Genomic DNA, 22,079 nt, shown 5'->3' with positions numbered 1-22,079 from the left:
GTTACGAAACACAATCGTGTGCTCAAGGCTGCTTTGCTTAAGTGGACACTAAGCATTATTTAGCGCGTCGCGACATTGAAATAAAGCACTGTGTCCGTCCAACCCTTTCCGTGGTTGATTATGGCTTCTACGTAAGTCGTTATGCTATTGAGGTGCAGCAAGCCAAAATACAAGCCTGAAACAACGGGCTAGCATTTCCAGCGTAATTCACGCGCAGCATCCGCGAGGCTTGAGACAACAATACAGGAAAGTCACGGCTGTACTCTGCCATTGTGATTCGAGTTGACGCGCAATATAATTTAAAGACAGTAAATAATAAAAATTTATTTTGGGAACTAACTTCAAGAAGACAGTGGCAAAATAACTCATAGTCTTCCCGTAGACTGAGGCCACTTCGTATCAAGATCGCTTACGTTTCGCAATGTGCGGTTCTTACACGATCTTTCATACATAACAATACAGAAATTGCCTATTTCGAGCCGCATGGGCAGTTTTTTTTTTCTTTTCGTAATTTTATGGCGTCATTCAGGATAGCATCACGCTCTCCGTTTTTCACTACGTGCTTTAAGAAGCTTACCGTACTCGTTAAACACTTGTATCAAGCTTGGTGGATGCCATCGGAGGTTATTATTTCCAGAAGGGTGAGTTATTGCGAGGCAAACCATGCTTAGCGTTTACATTGGCGCGTTCCAAAACGACCTCTGCTAGAAGCTGCTCATAAGCAGCGTGCCTTTGGCTAACGCAACGGGGGACTTTACCATGTGCCACGGCACTGCTATTGACTGAACACTTTCCTCAATTCGTACCACTCTGTTGTCATAGCATGCGATGACCTGTCGCATCATGTCCACCTTTCTCAGCGGTCTTAGTTATCTACCATGGTTATCTGGTCGGGATTTAACGAGGGAAATCGTTACTCTAGCATCCTGCACTATAGCGAAGACCACTTTCTTTCATTAGCCCTTGCGCTTTGATTTCAATACCCTAAAGGTAGGAGTGTCTAGAAGTACACACATGTGCGCACCAGGCGAAAAAAAAATCACCAAGCAGTCAGCACATCACTTCGAGTCACCCTCTTCCTCTCACACAGGAGCTGATGAGCATCACCTCCACCTCCACAGAGAGCCGTCCGAAACGCAGAAGATGAGCACGGGTACAAGTGACCTCTACCCAGCCGAGAGGGACGCCTCACTCAAGGTCACCCTCTTCCTCCTCGGAGCTAGTGATCATCATTTCCATGTCCGAAGACCTGTATCCTCTCACGCGCACATGCTTCTTTGCGGCGGGACGCTTGTGCGGAGGTCGCTGTTGCTGCTGATGCTGTGGTGTCTGTGTCTTACCCGCAGCTGGAAGTTGCTGGAGTTGAGGTTGTTGCTGTTGAGTTTGTCCTTGCCCAGTAGTGACGGTGCCACCTTCCATAAAGGAGGTCTGTTGCACGTGGTTCGTGACCGGGAGTGGATCTGCTGTGCCGTCTTGAAGTCTGTAGGTCTGATATTCCTTGGCCGGAGGATCCTGCATCAGTATGTTCGCCTCGCTCTCAAATGGCTTGTAGTCGTAGATATGTCTCAGTGACATAAGCAGTGGGCAGTAGAGAAGATTGGATATGGCTATGAAGATGTTGAGGGCCGTAAATCCAATGCTCTCGACAATACCACCAGCGATGATGGGGCCGATGGCGTATGCCAGCGAGTACGAGATGTCAGCGATGGCGTAAATGGAGCCGTAGACAGATACATAACGCACGTCGACCAAGTATCCCAGCGTGGGTAGCAACGAGGTGTCGACCTGGGCGATGCCAAAGCAGATGCCCGAGAGCGGTATGATGAGAACCCAGTAGGAACGGGCAAAGGGCACGATAAAGCTGCTCAGCCCTTCGAGTGCCAGGCCAAAGCAAGCGATAGCCCATTGGTATTGTGGGTACTGGCGTGCCATGCGCACTGTCAAGTAAACGCCCGCCACGTGCGGAAAGAAAGCTGGCAGCCAGATGAGGCCAATCTGCCAGTCATCCACGTGCATGTTATCCTTCATCCAGATAGAGATTGTCGGTTCGAGGAAGGCCAGCGATACGTTGGACATCATAAGCGCCCCTGCGGCCACAGCGATGTACGGGTCGATGAAGAGGCGCCAGATGGGGGTACCTGCGGGCCGCTGGACGCCCATTGCACGCATCTGCTGCTTCACAGGCTGCATCACGAACAGCAAAAGGATGCCGTCGGTGAGCGAGACGAGGGAGAGGATGATGAAGGGAACCTCTTTGCCGGCGAATTCGTAGAGGAGGCCGCCGAACGGGGGGGCAACAAGGCAGCCGAAAGAGATGAAAGCCAGTGCTATGCCAAGCGCTTTGGTTCGTTCGGACTCCTCAGTGAATCGGTCAGCGATCATAGCGAGCCCAGAGGTGTCCGCAAAAGCGGAGCCGACGCCTTGTAGACTTCTGGCAAAGAAGAGCACGCCGTAGCTCTTGCCGCAGGCGAATATTGCCGTAGACAGAAACATGATACTTAGACCGAACATCATGGGAATGTCGTAGCCGATCCTGTCGATTAGAGCCCCCGAGAAGGGATTAATAAACAGCTGAACGATGGCCTTGGAGGCGAAGAGGACGCCGACCGCCGACTCTTCGCCTTCGTAGACGATGTGACCACCCGTGCGACGCCATTCGGTGCGGTTCGTGACCACGCCGTTCACGGTGGCGTTCACCACGAAGGAGGACATGTTGCCACCCTCGGTGTGCGTGTACCAGGCGTCGATGCTGCGCAGGTACTGCGGGATGATGGGTACGATGACCATGTACAGCATGTTGTCCAGCAGGAGGGCCACGCACACAATGAAGAGGATGAGCCGCCTCTGGCTCTTGGGCTCCTCGATTTTGTCGTTGAGGCGGCGCCATATCTGCGACGTGTCTTGATTGATGATTGGCAAGACCGCCATGGCTGCTGCTGGCCGTGCCCGCGGGAGCCGCCCGTGCAGCAGCAGCCACCACCTCAGCCGCCGCCGCCGCCCTCCGCCTCGGCTGCTCCCTTGGGGACAGAGACGGGACAGACAGAGACAGACATGAGGCTCGGGCCAGGAGGGACGTCTACGGCACGAGGTGGAGGGCGGCGTGGCGCGGCGGCGGCCTGCGGGCGATCCCCGAGGCTTCGCGAGCGTTTGCTCCTCCTCGCTTAGCGTTAAGGCCTGCGCGGCGCGAAACACTTGCGCCGCAGCCATCGGGGACAGCTTGCCGGGGCCCAGCCAAGCCGCCCTCTCTCTTGTGCACTGTGACAAGAACACTACAAAGCACACTGCACGGGGATTCGCGAGGATAGCCACACAGAAACAGGCAGCACTTTCCCCTCCATGAAACGCAACGTCATCGGTGACTCGGAAGATATGCGCTATTGTGCACTGCGACCATGGCAGTAAACAGCTCAATGTGCTGTCCTTGATACAGCCTGAACCACGCCATTCACTGTATTAAAGCTCACACATTCTCGCGGGAAGTAAAACTGGTCACCTGTTGTTTTTGTTGTGTTTTGTTTCAAGTGAATTGTACGCCAAAACCGTCAATTTTACTACAAGGGGATGGGATGAATGATTTTCGATGCAGCAAGCGGAACTTCGCGTGGGCGTAAGACGGTGATAGCTTATCAGACCGTGAGCCTCGAGTCTGGGCATTCGTTAAATGTGAGCTCCATTCTAAGTGTATAGGAGACTGAAGTATTACGATAAATAAATGTTATAGTTCTGATAGTGATCCATGGGTAGCGACTCACGATATTTGAAACAATAACTGTCTTCCAGATAATTGTGAGAGAGTTCGACATGATTTGACTAGGATAAATGTCAGGCTTGGGCACACGCTATACGGTGAAGGTGGCGTCACACACCCTTATCGTTGCAGGTTCACCGTAGTCCATATTATATCTCACACTAACCCAATACTTCGGCACGAGATCAAGAGTTGCAAAAGCTGGTTTATACTGCAGTCGCTCAAGTTACCCAGTGAATGTGAACATGCGACCACTGGTCACTGCGACATTGGCAGATGCCATAAGCTGCTCCATAAATGCAACGGCATGCACTAAAACTTCTGGCGCATCCATGTATACTTGTTGCGCTCTTGGGTTACCACGCTAAATGAAATACAGCGAACAGCAATGAACGGGACGATTGACTCATTAAGTGCCTCGGCCAATCCACAGCCACCGCCATCCTTTCTGCACAATTAGAAGAAATAGAAAACAAGAAATTCCAGTATGGCTATCAGCAAAATGGAAATCCAACCAGAGGCAATCCAAATTAAAAGCGTCCCTCATGCACGCAGGCACACGCCAGAGCCATTCAGGACCGCTATACGAGGTTCCGGAAGGACTCGCCTGCCGCGCGTTAGTATAAAGCCCGCCGGTGCGAAGGTCCTCCCTTCCAAAGTGCTTGCGGGGTAACGTTTTCGCCCGGAATTTGTTCGCCCGAGCAGCAGCGACGTCCCCTCTCCGCCCGCATTAAATATTCAGCAGCGCGTTGAGGGTGCGAGTGGGGGCTCGGTCGGTCGTTCCTTAATAGGCTAAATTAGTCCCCAACGTTGCAGCCCAGTCCCCTAGGAGTGGCAGTTCTGTGCGAACATCTTGTGTGCCTGTGAGCGCCACGTGTGTGTCTGTGTGGGCACACGAAGGAGTCCCTAGAATCGCGAGGTCGAAAAAACAACGCTTGCTTCCTCATCGTCCGCGGCTTAAGCGAAGTATAGAAAGGATGGGGCTAGCTATTTTTTTTTTTTGCGAAAGATGTGGCTGCACGCTAGCAGAAGAGAGAAAGAAAGAGAGAGAAGGAGGGGGGGGGGAGAACTCCATCTTGAAACACGGATTCACAGGGCGCCGCACCTATTTTAAGAGGCGCGTTATAACAGAAGGGTTGAATGAAAAGCAGTTCCACTTGGTACGAATTCTCAGGATGACACCAGTTTTGAGATAGTAATTCCCGAACTTTGTGGAGAAATGCATTGCCGTTGCACTTACTTTCGTGCTCCAATGCATAGAACCACGTTTTGTTCAGGAAGTAACTGGAACGCCAATGCATTTCCCCGCAATGTTCAAGAATGAATATCTCGAAACTGGTGTCATCGTGAGAATTCGTACCAAGTGGATTCGCCTTGCGAACTGCACGACTAGAATTTGTAGATTGCAATATGTGCCATTGTGTAAATAGTTAAAAACTTAATCAGTGAATTTCTGTTATTTAGTTGATTATGCATTTCAATTTGTTGCGCAAGTAATGTCCGCCTCTTTGAGTAGATCAGCTCATGGACTAGAATTTCACTATCTGCCACAGGCAATTTCTCAAAATTTTTGAATGTGTTCGCTGAACACACGGGAAAATCAATATCGTAGCACGAGATGTTCTTTTTCACTCGTCCTATATACTTTCCCTGCCGGTACATGTAGATTCCATAATTGGAAAATAAGGGCGTGACACGAAAAAAGAAGTTTGCGACTGAAAATAACTCTGAAAGTGGCATATAGAGGGGCACGTATTTCTTCTTGCTCCCCCGTTTTCTAACCGTGCGCATGAATTTCTATTTTCTCTCCCACTAATTTTCTGCCTCCAGCTCAGTTCTATACTATAATCTGCACGAGTATAGCGTTTATCGTGCAAGTACACTGGCTCCACCACCTCATGTTTGGGCTTTGCCTTTTGGACGTCTCTCGGCGCTCGATGGCTTAAAACGCGAGGATGCATTTAGAACTCTCGCGGCCTGATCAATCCATGGCGTGACCGCAATACCTCGCCCGGCAGACGAGGAAACGTCCTCCACCGACGCGCCATCGACTGCGGCACCCCCACCACTCGTGTTCCTCGTGCATCGTGTATGAAGTGGCATTGATTGGTCGGTAAACAGAAGAGCGCCCCGATTCCACCCCGACCCCCTCCTCCCTTCCATGGTCGCCTCCTCCTCCTCTTCCATCACGCTTGAGCCGACTTCTCCCTCACCCTCCCTCAGTTTCTTTTTTGTCTCCAGTCACCCTCACGCGTCGATTCGTCTTTGTCGCCCCGACACCGACGCCATTTGCCTACCACGGCAGTCAGTGGCGCGCGGGACGTTTCTCACGTGGCGCCCGCGAGACTTTTCGGCGACAACCTTCTCTGTGAGAACGCACGACGTGAACTAGCTTTATGCAACGCTCGCTAGCTTTATGCAAAGCTAGCGAGCGTTTCGTGCTGAAACTTCATTTCCTATTTCGACAGCGAACAGAACAAAAAGAGGTTCCGAGTACGCATGCAAGCTGGCTGCTAAAGGTTTTATGAAGGGCTGCCCAGACGGGCGAGTTTGGTAATGAAATGCGCATGCGTCCGCTAGCTTGCGCGCTATTTTGCTTTATCGTATGGTCGAATGGTTGCTGAGGGGAAGACGGCGAAAACCCGTTTGGAAGGTGAGGGGAGTCGCGTTTTCTGACGATTCCGCTGCCCTCTGTCTCGGCTATCTTCTGTCGAATAAGAGTGGCAGATCAACAAATCGCAGCGCAAGCGCGTGCTGGCACGTATAGCTAAGCGCGTGCGTGTCTCCCACTGGAACGATGTAGAGGGGGTGCGAACTTAAATCCTTCGTCTGCGATTCGCCCGCTGTGCTTCAGGTACCTTCGACTAGACCATTCGTTGTGGGACCAGCTCGGCCCTGCCTTATACGTGGCCGGGGAAGGAGTCTGGCAGCCACTCTACATGGGAGTTTTCGTGCAAGCGCGAGGTTTGACAGGTTCGCCTGAATGGCCGCGTGACTCTGAGGGTAATATCAAAATATGTGCACATTTATCGGGAAGCAGCCACATGTCGGATCAAATGGCTTTATTGGCTCCCCTGTACGTAGTACTTGAAGTGGGGGAAACAACGTGAACAGGGCATCACTACGTGCGCAGTTTTCGCAATAATATGCACTGCATGAGGAATGAGGATGCAAGAAATAAAATAAAGGAGCAAGAAAGAACACAAGCCGCTTTCGCAAAACAGTTCGGACGCCACAGATGTTAGTGAGAGCACGTTCCGGCAAATCATTTTAGGGAACGTCATATTACTAGCCAAGGTGTCCAACCAATGCCAAAATGTCCTTACGGAAGAAAAGCTTAGTGAATTCTGCCTCACATTTGGCCTTTGCCTCACCTCTGCCCCATTTTTTCTCGTTCTATCATTACTATCTTGTTTTATCAATCAATCAGTCAATCAATCAATCAATCAATCGAAATTGCTGGAGATAGAAAATGTAGTACAGCGCTACAAGCTAAAGCATAAACGAGTGATTGCACCCCCTGGATATCGAAATCTTTGAGCTCAAGTGCTAACACGGGGTCGCACAAGTTGCACAGACATGAGCATTGCAGCTACGTTAACGTGTCCCTCTATATATATATATATATATATATATATATATATATATATATATATATATATATATATATATATATATATATTGTGAAGAAGAAGACGCGCCTTGCCAACGCGCCGCTCGTCTCGGCTCGCGCTGTTGATTGCTGGCGTCCGTTTGGACAGTGCTTCGGGCTGCTTCGCCGTTCCCGGTTGCTGTGCCGTTACATTAGGAGCCGCCAATAAACCTTTTCTCAATTGGTGGAGGTGCTGGGACTCAAACCCCGTCGCTTGAAACCCTGGAGCTGAGATCACGAACGCTACCACCGGCCATGACCGACAGCTCCTCCCAAACGGCACCGACGCTATATATATATATATATATATATATATATATATATATATATATATATATATATATATATATATATATATATATATAGTTGCTGCGTATTGCAGCATTTGTTTGCAGAAGAGAACGCTCAGGGGCGGAATTCACTAAGGAAACTTACGAACAAATCCTGTAAGGAAAAGCTTACGGAAAAAGCGTATTCACAACGCTATAACTGTTGGTAAGATCAGCAAGATCAGCAAACTACGAGCGCTGTAGTAAAAAAAAAAACAAATTGCGGATCCCACGCACTGTGGGAATCGATGTAAGTGAAGCTGTGTATGCTGATTGCTTTCATTGACGATAATTAGTGGTTATGTTGGCGGCGAATGTGTAATTTTTTCAGTGTTTTGTCCAATACGACAGGGGTGAATTGATGTCAACCGTTACCTTGCGCGCACCACTGCTGTTTGCATAGTCCACCGAACGCACAGGGAGACGTGTTTGCTTCAGGCGTTGTTGTGCGTCATGGTTCATAATCTCTGAGTGTTGGGCATTACCATTGCCTCACATGGCACATCGCATCGTGGCAGAAGTGTTAAACTTTAATTGAAGTATGGGGCTGTACGTATTGCAATTAGTTATTATAAAATTGTATGCATACATTGTATGAATACATTCGCGGTCTGCACCACGTTTCGCTGCGTAGCGAAGACGCTCCTGTTTCGCGCGACGCTTCCTTCGGGCCTGGGCGTCCTCGACGCTGAGTGCACGCTCTTGGGGCTATTTTTCTGGCGCGTATTTACGTGCTCTTTTTGCGTACGTGTCCAGCACGCTGTTGAGACCCCAGCTCCAAGCGCTCTCTTCAGGCTACGGATGATTGTAATGCTTACACTATCACAGAACGGCACGCGACCTCCACATCCGAGCACCTGCATTTTTGTCGCATAGGAAAGCAAGCACATCACGTGTCATACGCACTAACTAGGCATATCGGCCTGCGGCGAAGCCGGCCGGGATGCGCGGAGACGAGCGCCATCTTACAGTGTTGCAAGAAAGCCAGCGGCACGCGCGGCAAGATCATCACAGCGCCCGGAAAGTCGAGAGAAGATGCAAAGAAATAAAAATGTAATTATGGGGCTTTACGTGCCAAAACCACTTTCTGATTATGAGGCACGCCGTAGTGGAGGACTCCGGAAATTTCGACTTCCTGGGGTTCTTTAACGTGCACCTAAATCTAAGTACATGGATGTTTTTGCATTTCGCCCCCATCGAAATGCGGCCGCCGTGGCCGGGATTCGATTCCGCGCCCTCGTGCTCAGCAGCCCAACACCATATCCACTGAGCAACCACGGCGGGTATGCAAAGAAAGCTTCGCTTTAAAGGGCGTGTATAACGGCAGCACAGGTGCTAGCTTCAGTACATGCGCCAGTAGTAAGCGCAAGCCGATCCACAAAACCTAAACAGCCGTCGCAGCTGCCGACGTAAGAAGAATTTTTTGCGATAGAGCCATCGCGCACCTTCTTTGTCAGTACTCTCGTTTCAACCCGCAAAGAGCAGTCCTCTCAACCACCCTAGACAAACTGGACAAGCGCCCAATGACAGAAAACAAGATCCTTGGAAACTGGCCTACGCGAACATCAGCGCGATCGGCTATGAAGGCGCTGCTGCGGTATTTAAAAGGCACTGGACTTTCTGACTGATTGTGACTTCACTGTGTGACGCAGGATTGTACGGTGACACTGCATAACACTAGGAACGCCTTTGCGGGCAGCGTGACAGTGCCCACAGAAACAGTTTGTGTGTACGTGCGTGTGTGTTAGTTTTCTTTTTTTCTTTTTTTTAATCCTTCTCTCTCTCACCTATCGCATCCCCTTGCCCCTCCCCCAGTACAGGGTAGCCAACCGGAGATAATCTCTGGTTAACCTCCCTGTCTTTCCTTAGCCTTTATCTCTCTGTCTCTCTCTCTCTGCGATAGGGGGTAGCAGTCTTGCAAACATAATTATATCTATCTGCACCGGCCGCTCGAGCTGACGTGGGTAAGCATTGGAACGGTCTGTTACGGCCGACTGGCCAGAGGTCACAACTGAAGGCCGAGGATGGCGCATGCTAGTTCTTTGTGGCGCGCTGTGATTTGCATCTCAAAGTGCATTGATCAGTTTTAGTGCACAATCTTATTGGGCGTGAGCTTCTATGTAAGACAGTAGCATTAATGCTGTGCTGCGAACTTCCGCTTAGTGTCTATTGGGCTGTTTCTTTATGCGCGCAATAGGCTGGATTTTCGTAGTAGTCATGACGCTTTACTGTGTAGTAGCAAATAGAAGTGCAGTGCCCACCCCTGACAACCGTCAAGCGTATCAGTGATGTGTTTTGAGCACTTATACAGTTTTATTTTTCTAGTTTCAGCTTTTTATCGCTCATACGGTTGCGGGTGATTATTTTTCCCGATGCTTATGAGGCTATAATTCTCCATGCGAGATGCGAGGCGTGATAAGGAGATGATCGCCGTAGGTGTAGACAATTGCGGACAGCATTTAGGTAAAAGATGTCTATCTCTTTTCTTTAATATTCTTTTCCTTTTCTTATTTTTTTAATATGGGCCCCTGAGTGCTAGTTATGACATTACATTTATTGTTGACGCTCAGGATGAAAGCTCATACACGTTTTATATCACGTGCATGGTACAGTATTGATCATGTAAAAGTTTTATCGTGAACTCGTTGGCTTAAGTCAAATCCAGCTTAGACAATACTGCACCAATCTTTTCTACTTTCTTTGATGGAATGTGCCATCAATGTCGTACATATAGCGTATACAGGGTGTCCCACGTAACTTGAGCCAAACATTAAAAATATGCAAATGGCACGTAGGTGGACACAACAAAGGTAATGTTGTTGGCCGTCGCTTAGATTTACTCGGATTATTTCTTTTATTCCGCCTAATTAAATAATTAGTCTAAATAATAATCAACTTCTCAAATATTATAATTACATGAAAAGTGTCAATGAGAAAATTGTAGAGCGACATGAAAAACTCCTGATACAGCTTTCTGTTCCTCAATACGTGATGCATAACAGTGATTTTACGAGCGTGAAAGAAGCCCGCGAATACACGCAAAGTGCCTCGAGCGGCCAGTCGCGCGGCAACTTTGCGTGTATTTGCGGGCTTCTTTCACGCTCGGAAAAACTTTTATGCAGCACGTATTGAGGAACAGATAGCTGTATCGGGAGTTTTTCATGTCGCTTTACAATTTTCTCATGGACAATTTTCATCTAATTATAATATTTTAGTTTGTTAATTATTTAGAACTAATTATCTAATTAGGCGGAATGAAAAAAATATCGGAGTATCTCTAAGCGACGGCAAACATTACCTTGGTTTTGTCCAGTTACGCGGTATTTGCATATTTTTAATGTTTGGCTCAAGTTACGTGGGACATCCTGTATCGTCATATGGGTGCAGGAACATGCTAACAATTATACTTCATTTGTTTTTCTTTTCTTTTCGCTCTTTGTCAGTATATAGTCGGCGAAGTGCTCCACCTTTTTATCACCGCAATTTTTTGGTCGTGAGTGGTAGGTAATAAAAAATAAATAGCATCGTTCGAAAAGAATCGCTAAGTTATACCGCTCGGGCTTCATTCTTCGATACTCGCAAGGTTCGTTTTCGTTTGGTTATTGGCGTTGTGACTGTACAGATATATTGACGGTTCTAATGGCTGACACCTGCTAACCACGCATGCTTCAATTTTCGCTAGATTTTTTTTTCGGTTACTTGTTTTTGAGCAAGTGAGTATGCGTAGGATCAGATGAGGCATCTTAGGCTGGTGACAGAAAGTTAAATAAAAGGAGCCTTTGTATGTTTTCGCATACTTTCACCAATTCCTTTCATTCTCTTCCTTTCATTGAAGCCTTTCATCGTAAGTTTCCTTCGTTGTCACGTAGTTCGAACGAACTATATATGCAAATTCAAATCCGGAAAGCAACGAATGCGACTGTGACTCTTGTCGACGCACGTTCCGCTAGAAGCCACGACTAATCGTCGTTCGTAGGAAAGTAATCAGGTGCTTCAGGTTGTTTGGGGACTCGCGGCTACAACCGCGTCCGATATTCGTGCCTCAAGCTTAGCAAAGAGCGAAACTGTGAAACAAAGGAGTCTTGGCAGTAGAAGGGCGCAAAAGGGCGAGTTTATTGGCCGCAGAACAGCAGCAATGCGTCCATACTGGCCGTTGGAATCAGTCAAGAAGCCCGCGTTAACACGGGCCCGTCTCGCCGTCGTCTTCTTCCTCTAATATTTAACATAAATACAATCGGTAAACCGAAACTGAAGGAATGAAGTTCTGGCACCTCTCACACTGAAAATTCCCGAAGCCGTCGCATTCTTACTTACGGCTCGCTTGTTTCCCGCGTGCGAACCAAAGCGACTAAATGGTTCGGGCTCTTTCAGCGTCTACGATGACACAAGCTCGTTTCGCCAAGTGTCTCCGGCCCAGGCTTGTCTCTTCCTTCTCCGAATGGCACACGCCCGAGAATCCGCGCCCGTATAGACGCTGTTTTGCGCTCACATAGCAGCGAACTAAGAACGCCGTCGGTTTCGCATACGTGAGGGTATACGCGGCCATTCTCCCACGCTGTTATTCCATGTGCCCGAGTCCCGCGCTGGGGAGGACGCGCGTAGGGCGCTCGCGCACGTTTGGATATTGCGGTCACGTTTCGGTTAAGTATATATCGCCGGAAGCAGCTCTCTCTTTTTCTCTCTGCCTCGCCACACGTTTTTGCCCTCGGCGCCGAGCAGGGGTGGAAGCGCGAGCAAGGAGTTTTGAGTCCCGCGGGCTCCCCCGCCGAGGCGTGCGCTCTCCTGCCCTGCCCCTCCAATTTCAGAACTGCGCGGGACGGTGAGGCATTCTGTCGGGATGCGGGGCGACAGCCCTTATAGGAGTGGAAGTGCAGCGGTTCCTTGTGGTCTGCGGCATGCTCAGCCTTTGCTCCAAATTTCTCGTTTGCAAAAGTACGGGCAATGAAGCGAGAAAGGCGGTTGTTCTCAAATGGATAACTTTACGTGGAAACGTTCACCCTGCACGCATACTTAGCGTGCTACTGAAGGTGAGATGAGTGATACGTAAGAGGGAAAGTTGCCCACATAGAATTGTGAAGATAACATACACGTGCAATTAGAGTGACAATTTACTGGACAGTATGGTTAATGCCAGTGGCCCGTATAGGAAGACTAAGAGCGCCTTTTCTTTCGCGGTAAGTAATACATCAGCGCTGCTTCATGGCCCGAGCACATGGTGTCTGAGCACGTCAGATGAACAGGTGCGCCAATTAGTGGGGCCCGAACTTAGGTTAGTAAGGGAGGTGAGAAAGGCAATGAGATCTTCTAGTCTTGGAGAGCGCTTGCCCCTGAAGGCATACCTATTGTACAGCGCAGTGGCGGAGGAGTCACCGAAATCCTCGTAACAAAGCCTGCCAACTACCGTATTTGCACGATTCTAACACGCACCCTTTTTTGAACAAAAAGTGCGCTGAAATTTCTATGCGCGTTATAATCGTAACTAATTCTACTCAAAATCAGAACCGAAAAACATTCTTACTCAAAAAAGGAAAGCTCAATGCAAGGTAGCTAGCCACACTGTCATCGAACGGATGTGTCTTTTCTTTTCTTTTGTTTTTCTTAGGCCTTGGTTTGCGGTCGTAATTTTTCAGTTTGCTGTAAGTGTGGCCTTTCTAATGCATTAGAGGGAACTGAAGATGACTTTCTGTGGTCGGTAGACATCGAAAAGAAGGTGTCGTCGGACTACGATAGCGACTAGCCGCCAAGATTCAGCTGGGTGTGCGTCTGCGTGCCTTTGTACGTTCCATAACGTTGTTTCAACATGGTACGCGTCAGATCATGTTTCGTTACTTCATGTGGGCGGTAGAATCGGCACAAAGTTATTTTGGCGGATATTTGGGCGGTAATATAACTGCGCGTTACTATTGGAGGCGCTGTAGAATCGTGAAAATACGGTACTCTCGCTGCCTCAGCACCAATGTATTATTGATTGACGAAGAGTTCTACTCCTCCTCGCTGTCTTGCGCACAAGAGAAATACGCACAAGGAAACTCCGTATCAGCACCGAGTACTTTATTGAAAGCCAGCTATACGCATTCACACACACGCACAAGCACACACGCACGCATGTTTTGGTCGCCTAAAGCTACGAATTTGCGTGGCCCTGAAGAGCCGGGCGGACCACACACACGCCAGCATGCCACTCAACTGCCACGCCTATACTTAAGGTGAATTGTGGATGCAGAAATGTAATTTTGCGCACATTACGCAGTGTCAAATGCACCTATATACTACATCAAGTGCTGCTCACCCGACTGGTATGTGGGGTGGCCGTAGTAGAATCGCCAATACAACTAGTAGTAAATGGGGCCCGCATTGACCAAGCTTTTGGTACGAAACAGTGGGCGATATAACGTAAAGCTATTGCAAACTTTTCTATCCCAATTCTGCAATCAGTCCTCCATGATTGGTGAAAAAATTTTCTGGCCACCCCCACTTCGCCTGTCTCTCACACAACGTCACGAAACCCGCGAAAACGCCCCATCTGATATGATGTGTGCACACTGATTATGCATGATTAGACCGAACGAAAGAGAAATAGTTATTTTTGATTCGACGCTTTTTTCGCCATAGTACTCTGCCATTGATCAAACGTTTTCGGGCTGCGCGCACTTCGCCTGTCTGTCACGCGACGTCACAAAACAGCGAAAACTCACCGCGTCAAAGTGACGTGTACGCGTTAAAGACGCATTAATGTGCCGAACAAAACGGAATCTTTTTCTGAATAGCCGGAGACTGCCCCGTTCCGAAAGGAATAGAAGATGGCTGTCCGACGATTGGTTTGGCATTAGCTACATTTTTCCGTGGAAGTGTAATGTTATCGAGCCCTTTCGGCACGTATACGACATCACTTTGCCAACTCTCTTCTTTGCTGAGGATCCGCTCTGGTGGCATCTTTAACGTGCCGTTGCACGCCGAAGCGATTTTCGACCAGCCACCGCAAGTGCATCAATAGCCAATTGCATAACCCTCTTCATCCGGTTATCTACTCTCACTGTGCTGGCTCGGCCCCATCAAAGCCTTCTCCACTTGAGCGTATTCCTCGCCTCTTTTGAGCCAATTCTATAGAAAAATGCGCTCACTATAGTCGCGCAGCATGGTAGTGCCGTACTGGTTTCTTACTGCAATCGCAGAATCCGGTCACCTAACGGCAGTCGGTGACTGTGTGGCTCCGCTACGCGTACGCTCAAACGCTATCGGCTCATGTGCAACTGCGCAGGCGGCAAACACACCGCGGCCAAATTCGTGGTCTGCTATAACTGTAATGGCAATAAATAAATAAATAGGACGACATTCCTTCCCTAAACCAAACTTCGTGCCACAGGAACTTGTTGGAAAAGACACGCAGTTAACTGTAGCTGAAAGCACCAAGAACTTGGCATGAAACGACATAAAATAAAAACGCGTGGTATCCATCCCGAATCGACTACCCCTGATCTTCGCTCACGCAGAGTTCTACGAGCTCTCCTGCGCCAGTTTTGCGTCATAAAGCGCCCCACTTCCCCTTCTGGCTCTCCAAGGTCGCTGACGATGCCGTGTATAAAAAGAAAAAAAAAGAAAAACTGACATCAAAGCCGTTCATGTTCATCAAAGCCGTTTTATCGTTCATGGCGGCAAACCCTACTCGCGCTCACGCACCGGTTTCTAGTACGGATTTACGTCCACAAGGAGGAGAAAAGGTTATATGTGCGAATGTCAAAACATCCTTCCCGTGTAGGCGCTCAGCAATTGCTCACACGTCGGAAAGAAAGAAGATAAAAATAAAAAAGAAGCCCGGCCCCGGAGGGGACGCTGTACGTGTCCGCGTCTACGATGGCTCCCGAGCAGCTGAGCGTGCGTGGCACACACCCGCACTTCGAGTCCACGATCACGCTCGTGCTATCCTCATCATTTTCCCAAATCCCTCATCGTTCCTTTTCTCTTTATTTTTTCCTCTCCCTCTCTTCCTGTATGTTTCCCCTCGCTCTGCTTGTTCCCGAACCTGCTCGTTTATACTTATTTCTTTAAATGCATACATAAATCCAAACAAGCAGAGACACTGGTTAGAGAACGAGAGAGCAAAAACAGGCACGGAGGTATACGCGGGCTGCCTGCCGTTCCTTCGTACTCTCCTCCTCACGTTCCAGTCCGCTCGCGTCTGAACACGCGGACGATCCTAAGCAGTGTCTGCGTCGGACGTGCCTCGAGGCGCTGCGTGCGTGTGTGCCTCAAATTCGACGCAGTATATAGCGTTTCCTTCCTGGCACAACGTATCCCTCTCACCCGTCTCGGTGCGTCCGCTTTCTCCCCACTTCCCCACAGGACGCGTTGCCCGACGGTCGTGATGCGTTTGGGCGCCACCATTCCGTTGTTTCTCCGCAACCTCGCTTTTGTGTGCCTCGGAACGTGGCAGATTCCCTGTTGGCACAGGCAATGGCTGTCATTGTTCGTCGCTTGCGTCTGCTCCCCCCATCCGCCGAAATCTGTCTTCGGCGGCACGCGCAGCTCTCCACCCGAGTTTCTCCCTTTTTGAAGAACGAGCTGTTACGAGCTTATTCCATCATGCAACGCCACGTATCTTTCTTTCTTTCTCTCAGAAATTGTGCACTTGAGTGGGCATCCCAAGATTCCGTCAATTTTGCTGCTTGCGGGATCCACATGAAGATCACTTATACTCTGAAACCTGGCAAAGAAATACATACACTGACCAAGCAAAACTCATTAAAAGACAGAACGTTTCGGCTTCCATACGGAAGCCTTTTTCACAATGGTTTGTCTTTTAATAAGTTTTACTTGGTCGGTGTACACCTTTCTTTGTCATATCTCATCCCGACCAGACGGGCTTCCGTCGAACTCTCGATTACCCTGAAAGCTAGAAGCGCCTATTCTTACGCAGCAAAACCAGACGAAACCACTTATACTTCACAACATTTGGGAAACCAGCCTTGGGGAACGCTGTACAGTTTCACTGCGGTGTTTTACATAGTTGTACAGGACTTGAAGCCGGAATCCGTAAAGTTTTTTGTTCAGGAGGACTTTTTATCATCGGTTGATCGGTTGGGGTCCCAATGTGTGCGCTATCGAGCTTGGCTGACGCCTGCTCTTGTGATCTACTACGCGTAGGAGCTGTTTTGTGAATAGGACTCGTGTATATATATATATATATATATATATATATATATATATATATATATATATATATATATATATATATATATATATATATATATATATATATTTTGTAAACCCTGACGAAGCTCGGTCCACCGATCGAAACTGTCGAAATTAAATACTTGTTCTGTTTACCTTGTAGCACCACTCAAGTTCTTTACGTTTGAAAGTTAGCCTGAAGAATCCCTCTTTGCCTATATATATATATATATATATATCCTCCTGAGACCTGGCTATGGGGATTTGTCCAATATATTGGACATTCAGAAATGAGGCAGTACTCCTGTGGCAAGGCTTTCATCCTCCTAGAACGTCGCTGTCCAACTTATTGGACACCTGCTTGCGCCATCCATGCAGCATTAATGAAAATACATTGTTGAAATTCCCGCCGAAACAGTTCCACAATGGCGGCATTCTGCAGCGCGGCGTTTTACGGCGACTGCCGGAGAAGCAAGCACGGTTTCTCGTATTTCGACCTGCTTTCAGGGCATATATTTGATTTTATAATAAAGTTAATACAACAGCGTACGCGCAGAATACGGAATTTAAACTGTTCGCACGCTTGCTTTATCTTACGCTTCCTTTGATTTCGCGTGTCCATTACGTTGGACGCTAGGACTCAACCCAGTTTCTTTTACTGCGCTTTTGTGATGCCCTTGTTATGAACAGCAGACGAGTACTGTTGGCATTTAGTGGCTTGTGGACAAAATCGCGTCTCTTTTTTTCTTTAGGGGACCGGCCTCGCGTGTCTGATGAATTAAGCCGATACTTTTCTTTTTTCATTCCGTGGCTGGGACCCACAAGACACCTGTCACAGGTGGTCTCGTGAGGGAAAAACATATTGGTATCCCTCTACCAGATATTGTGCGCATGTACAACGTCAACATGGGCGGTGTTGACAAGGCAGACCGAATGAAAAGTTACTACAGGATAAAAGCACGCGTCAACAAGTGGAAAATGAGATTCATCTTTCACCTCTTCGACATTGCCCTCATCAACTTCTGGGTGCAGTACCCGCGGGACATACGCTCCCTAAAGAAACAGTGGAAAGAAATACTCAAATATATGCAGTTCTGCCAGTCTGTTGATGAGACTCTCGCGGCCCGCGGGAAGAAGCAGGATGAAATGGAGAGAGAGAATGAAGCCGAGTGTCATCCGCCATCAAAGCAGGCTCGACTGTCTCCTCGAGAACCCTAAGAAAAGAGCACTACCCACTGCTCAATGCTGGCACACTGCAAACGCTGCCCGTTGCAGACTACAGGGCTGCGACATGAAAACACAGTTTTTTTGCACCAAATGTCGGCTCTTCTTCTGCTTCACCAAGGACACAAAGGTGTTTTGAAATTGCCCACAGGAAGTGAACACAAGAGCAAAATTTTCGTTGAGCAGAGGAATGCTCCTTTCATGTACTTTATTCACTACTTTGCCTTTCGAGTTATTAAAATATTTTTGCACACGAGTTTGAGCGCAATATCTGCGGTATGTCAGTACATGCGCGCTGGGTGAAAAAAGACCGGGTAGCATCCCAGTGTCCAATATATTGGACATCGCGCTGAGCTGAAACTATCAGGGCTGTTGAAAAAATATTTAAATCTTTTCCCCTTCTCAACCCTACTGACTTATTCTGGAAGTTTGGGAAAAATCCGTGCACCAAAATACATCCCGGGTCTCAGGAGGTTATATATATATATATATATATATATATATATATATATATATATATATATATATATATATATATATATATATATATATATATATATATATATATACATATATATATATATATATATATATATATATATATATATATATATATATATATATATATATATATATATATATATATATATATATATATATGTGTGTCAGTGTGAGAAATGCGAAAATCTCACAAATTCAGGTCAAAAACCTCGTTAACTCACTGACGGCGCCAGCGAGCAAACACTTCTGGTGCTCTTGTGCACAAGCCAGGACTGGACAATGCTCATTTTATCGTATGGAGAATGCCGACTCACCGAAGTGTTCTGAATGTAATTGTACGCGAACCCTGACGCACCTGGGCCCCTCTTGACAAAGCAGTTTTTAGGTTAAATGAGTTCCTAAGAACCGACGCCACCCAAAAGTTATAACTAACGTAGTATATAACGCGGTAAAGCAAAAACAGGTACTTCTTACGAACGAAGAGTTTAGTGGTTGAAGCAACAATTGTTCTGCATCGACCGCTTATTGTACAATGGACATGAGAGCCTTTTGTTTGTTCGTCAGTCTTTAGATCACTGTTGCCATTGTTTCACCATCTTCAGTGTGAGAGCTACCTCAAGACGAAGGTGCCACAGAAGTTATTCTGTGGAGTGTAATAGTAATGGAGCACAGTGGAATCAGGGCGCGTGTTTCTTGCTCTTGCGCGGCTTGGTATGTGGTCAATATTGTTGTCTCTGCCGTCTTGGCACAGTGCCTTTGTCTCGCTCCTTGAGCGCACAATAAGTTTGCACGCCTGTTCATTACCAGGTACTCCTATATGAGCCGGGCCCGGTTCGCATTATACAGGGTAGGCGTATGCGCTTCATTAGGAATAACTTACTCCGCACGCTAAAGAATTTACTGAATGTCCTTGCGGAGTCATGGCAAAATGCTTTCATGCAGAGTCTTTGGCAGAGCCTATACTCTGCACCTACGCAAGTGTTATTCGGACGTGGCTTAGTACCATCGAGAGCAAACCGAACACACAGCTTGGCTAAGAATGGCTACGATGGACGCTAACTCTTTCAATATCAGCAGAAATGCCACCAGCGAGCACCACAAGAACCACTCCAATAACTTAGCGCGAGAGTAATGCACTGAAAACTGTGTTTGCGCTATCTGCCACTACTTTAAAGACAGCGTCCGTGTGCCTCCTCGCTGTGAAAAGTCGAGTACCTATGCGTTGTTCGGCTGGGAATGCATGGCAAAAGAAAAAAAAAACGGTTTCCTTTTATACCACGGCGACTGCTGATGTTCTGCTACAACATATTGATGCAGCCTTCGATAAGGCGCAATTATTATTGTCAATACCTAACGTCATTTCTCTATTTTCACAGCGCATCCAATTGTTGTGCGAAAGACGGCGAGGAAACTTGTGGACGTACTGAATGCCGTAAAGATTTAATTGTGGGTCCTATAACGTAAAACTATTCCAATATGTTTTTATTCCAATCTCCTGACGTCAAATTTGCGTAACCGACGACGCAAGCATCGGGCGGTCACCCGCAGGGTTGTCTGAACAAACCAATCAAATGCTCCCCTCGTTCATTGAAGGTCACTTTTGTTTGCTTGAAAAACGAATAACATTGCCTGCACTGAGCGGCTTGTCTTCTCTAATTGGCTCACAAGAGGCGAGGAGCACGCTCAAGTGGAGAGGGATTCGATGAGGCCGAGCCACTGCAGTGAATATCGATAAACGGATGAAGAGGGTAGTGCCGGTGACTGCGATTGGTCCGCTTTCCCTTACTTAGCTTGCGGTGGCTCGTCGACAATCGCGGCGGCATGCAACGAAACCTTAAGAATGATGCTAAAACGGATCCTCAGCAAAGAAGAGTTGGCAGAACGAGGTCGTAAACATGCCGAAAGTTCTCGAAAATGTGACACCGCCACGCAAAAAGTTTAATTACACGCAAATAAACCCATGCTCTCCGGCAGGGGCGAGTAGTCAGTGCCAGAGCGATAGGCGGCAGCCATCTTTTATTCCTTTCGGAACGGGGCAGCCTGAGGCTATTCGGAAGAAAATTCACTTTTGTTCAGCATATTAATGCATCTTTAACGCGTACACGTCACTTTGACGCGGTAAGTTTTGCGCTTTTCTGACGTCGCGTGAGAGGCAGGTGAAGTGGGTGCAGCCCGAAAACTTTTCACCGATAGCCGAGGGCTAATGGAAAAAAGGCGTCGAATCAGAAATAACTATTGTTGTTTTGCTCGGTCAAATTATGCATAATCAGCGTGTACGCGTCATATCAGATGGGAAGCTATCACGGTTCTCGTGACGTCGCGTGACAGACAGGTAAAGTGGGGGTGGTCCAAAAAAGTTTTTGACCAGTCGCGGTGGGCTTATTGCAGAATTGGAATAGAAACGTTTGAAAGAATAGTTTTACGTTATAGCGCCCATAATTCGTCGTAAAGCATACAATTTTAAACTACTGCACAGCGACACTACTTGAAATGAATTTGGCATCACAAGTATTGCATAAGAATCAGGTTATCATTAAATTGGCAACTCTCTTATAGGGAGAAAGATACTACCGAAAGGACATCCACCTACAGCGCCATGCTCAGAAGAAAGCCGCCTTAAACCAGCAAGCTTTACTCCACATGACGCAGACATATTCTGCAGCGTAAGAGTGTGACGCTGCTAAATTTGTCGTTAATATTGAGCTGAAGAACGCTGTTTGAGCATTCACTAGTCGCTGTATTTTAGCTCCGGCAGATCGTCTTTCGTACGCAACGAAGACGCTATCAAAAAGATCTGTTCCTTCAGATCAGTTGAACCGAGAACATGTAGACGTAGATCATCAACGGCCAAGCCGAGTACAAGGGTTCAATATCGCCGAAAAATGTCCAAACAAATAAAGAAAATACAACATTCACGCCTGGTGTACCGCATCTGGCAAGAAGTTGCAGCGGCTTTCCAATCACGAGCGCTGCCTTTATCGAGGGCGGCACTTTTTACTTCAGTTTGTTCTATCGCCGATGACCTTGACAACTACTGCGACAACGAACCGGGGTAGACTACGCGAAGTTCGCGTCCGCACTGCATCCGCCCAAAGTGAGTACACAAAACTTCCCAGCACGAACATTTCGGCCGGGCGTTGGAGGCCACCGCCAATGAACCGAGCAGCGCATAGTCGTGCCGAACCCGAAACGAGCCGATGGCCGGGAAAGGAAGAAGGCTCCCGCGCCACCCTGTTCTTGCTCGATCCGCACCGGAGAGAGGCCGCCACACCATCGATGCGGGTCACGCGGTGCAAGCGCGAGAGGAAGTCTCCGGCTTTTTCCAGCCGCACTCGCTCTCTCGCCTCGCACACATACGGGCCCCTCCTCCCTCCCCGCAATTCCTTCCCGTCCTCGTGTACGAACACACGAGCGCACATACACCACGAAGCCCCCCTAATCTAATTTAGCGCCTTGT

At 48.0% G+C, this 22,079-nt stretch overlaps 1 protein-coding gene across 1 annotated transcript in view; it reads right to left on the bottom strand.

Annotated features, from left to right (window-relative positions):
* Nucleotides 1–541: 541 nt before the first annotated feature.
* VAChT (Vesicular acetylcholine transporter) overlaps nucleotides 542–22,079 on the bottom strand; it is a 57,607-nt gene continuing 36,069 nt past the window's right edge. The window contains exon 2 of the mRNA XM_065438315.2: nucleotides 542–3,017. Within this exon, the coding sequence (XP_065294387.1) occupies nucleotides 1,189–2,928 (1,740 nt within the window). The 5' untranslated portion in view covers nucleotides 2,929–3,017 and the 3' untranslated portion in view covers nucleotides 542–1,188. The remainder of the gene's footprint in view (nucleotides 3,018–22,079) is intronic.

Source organism: Dermacentor albipictus, chromosome 1 (genome assembly GCF_038994185.2).
Source record: "Dermacentor albipictus isolate Rhodes 1998 colony chromosome 1, USDA_Dalb.pri_finalv2, whole genome shotgun sequence".
Taxonomy (NCBI): domain Eukaryota; kingdom Metazoa; phylum Arthropoda; class Arachnida; order Ixodida; family Ixodidae; genus Dermacentor; species Dermacentor albipictus.
The sequence above is the reverse complement of the archived record's forward strand: the minus strand, read 5'-3'. Positions and strand labels throughout refer to the sequence as shown.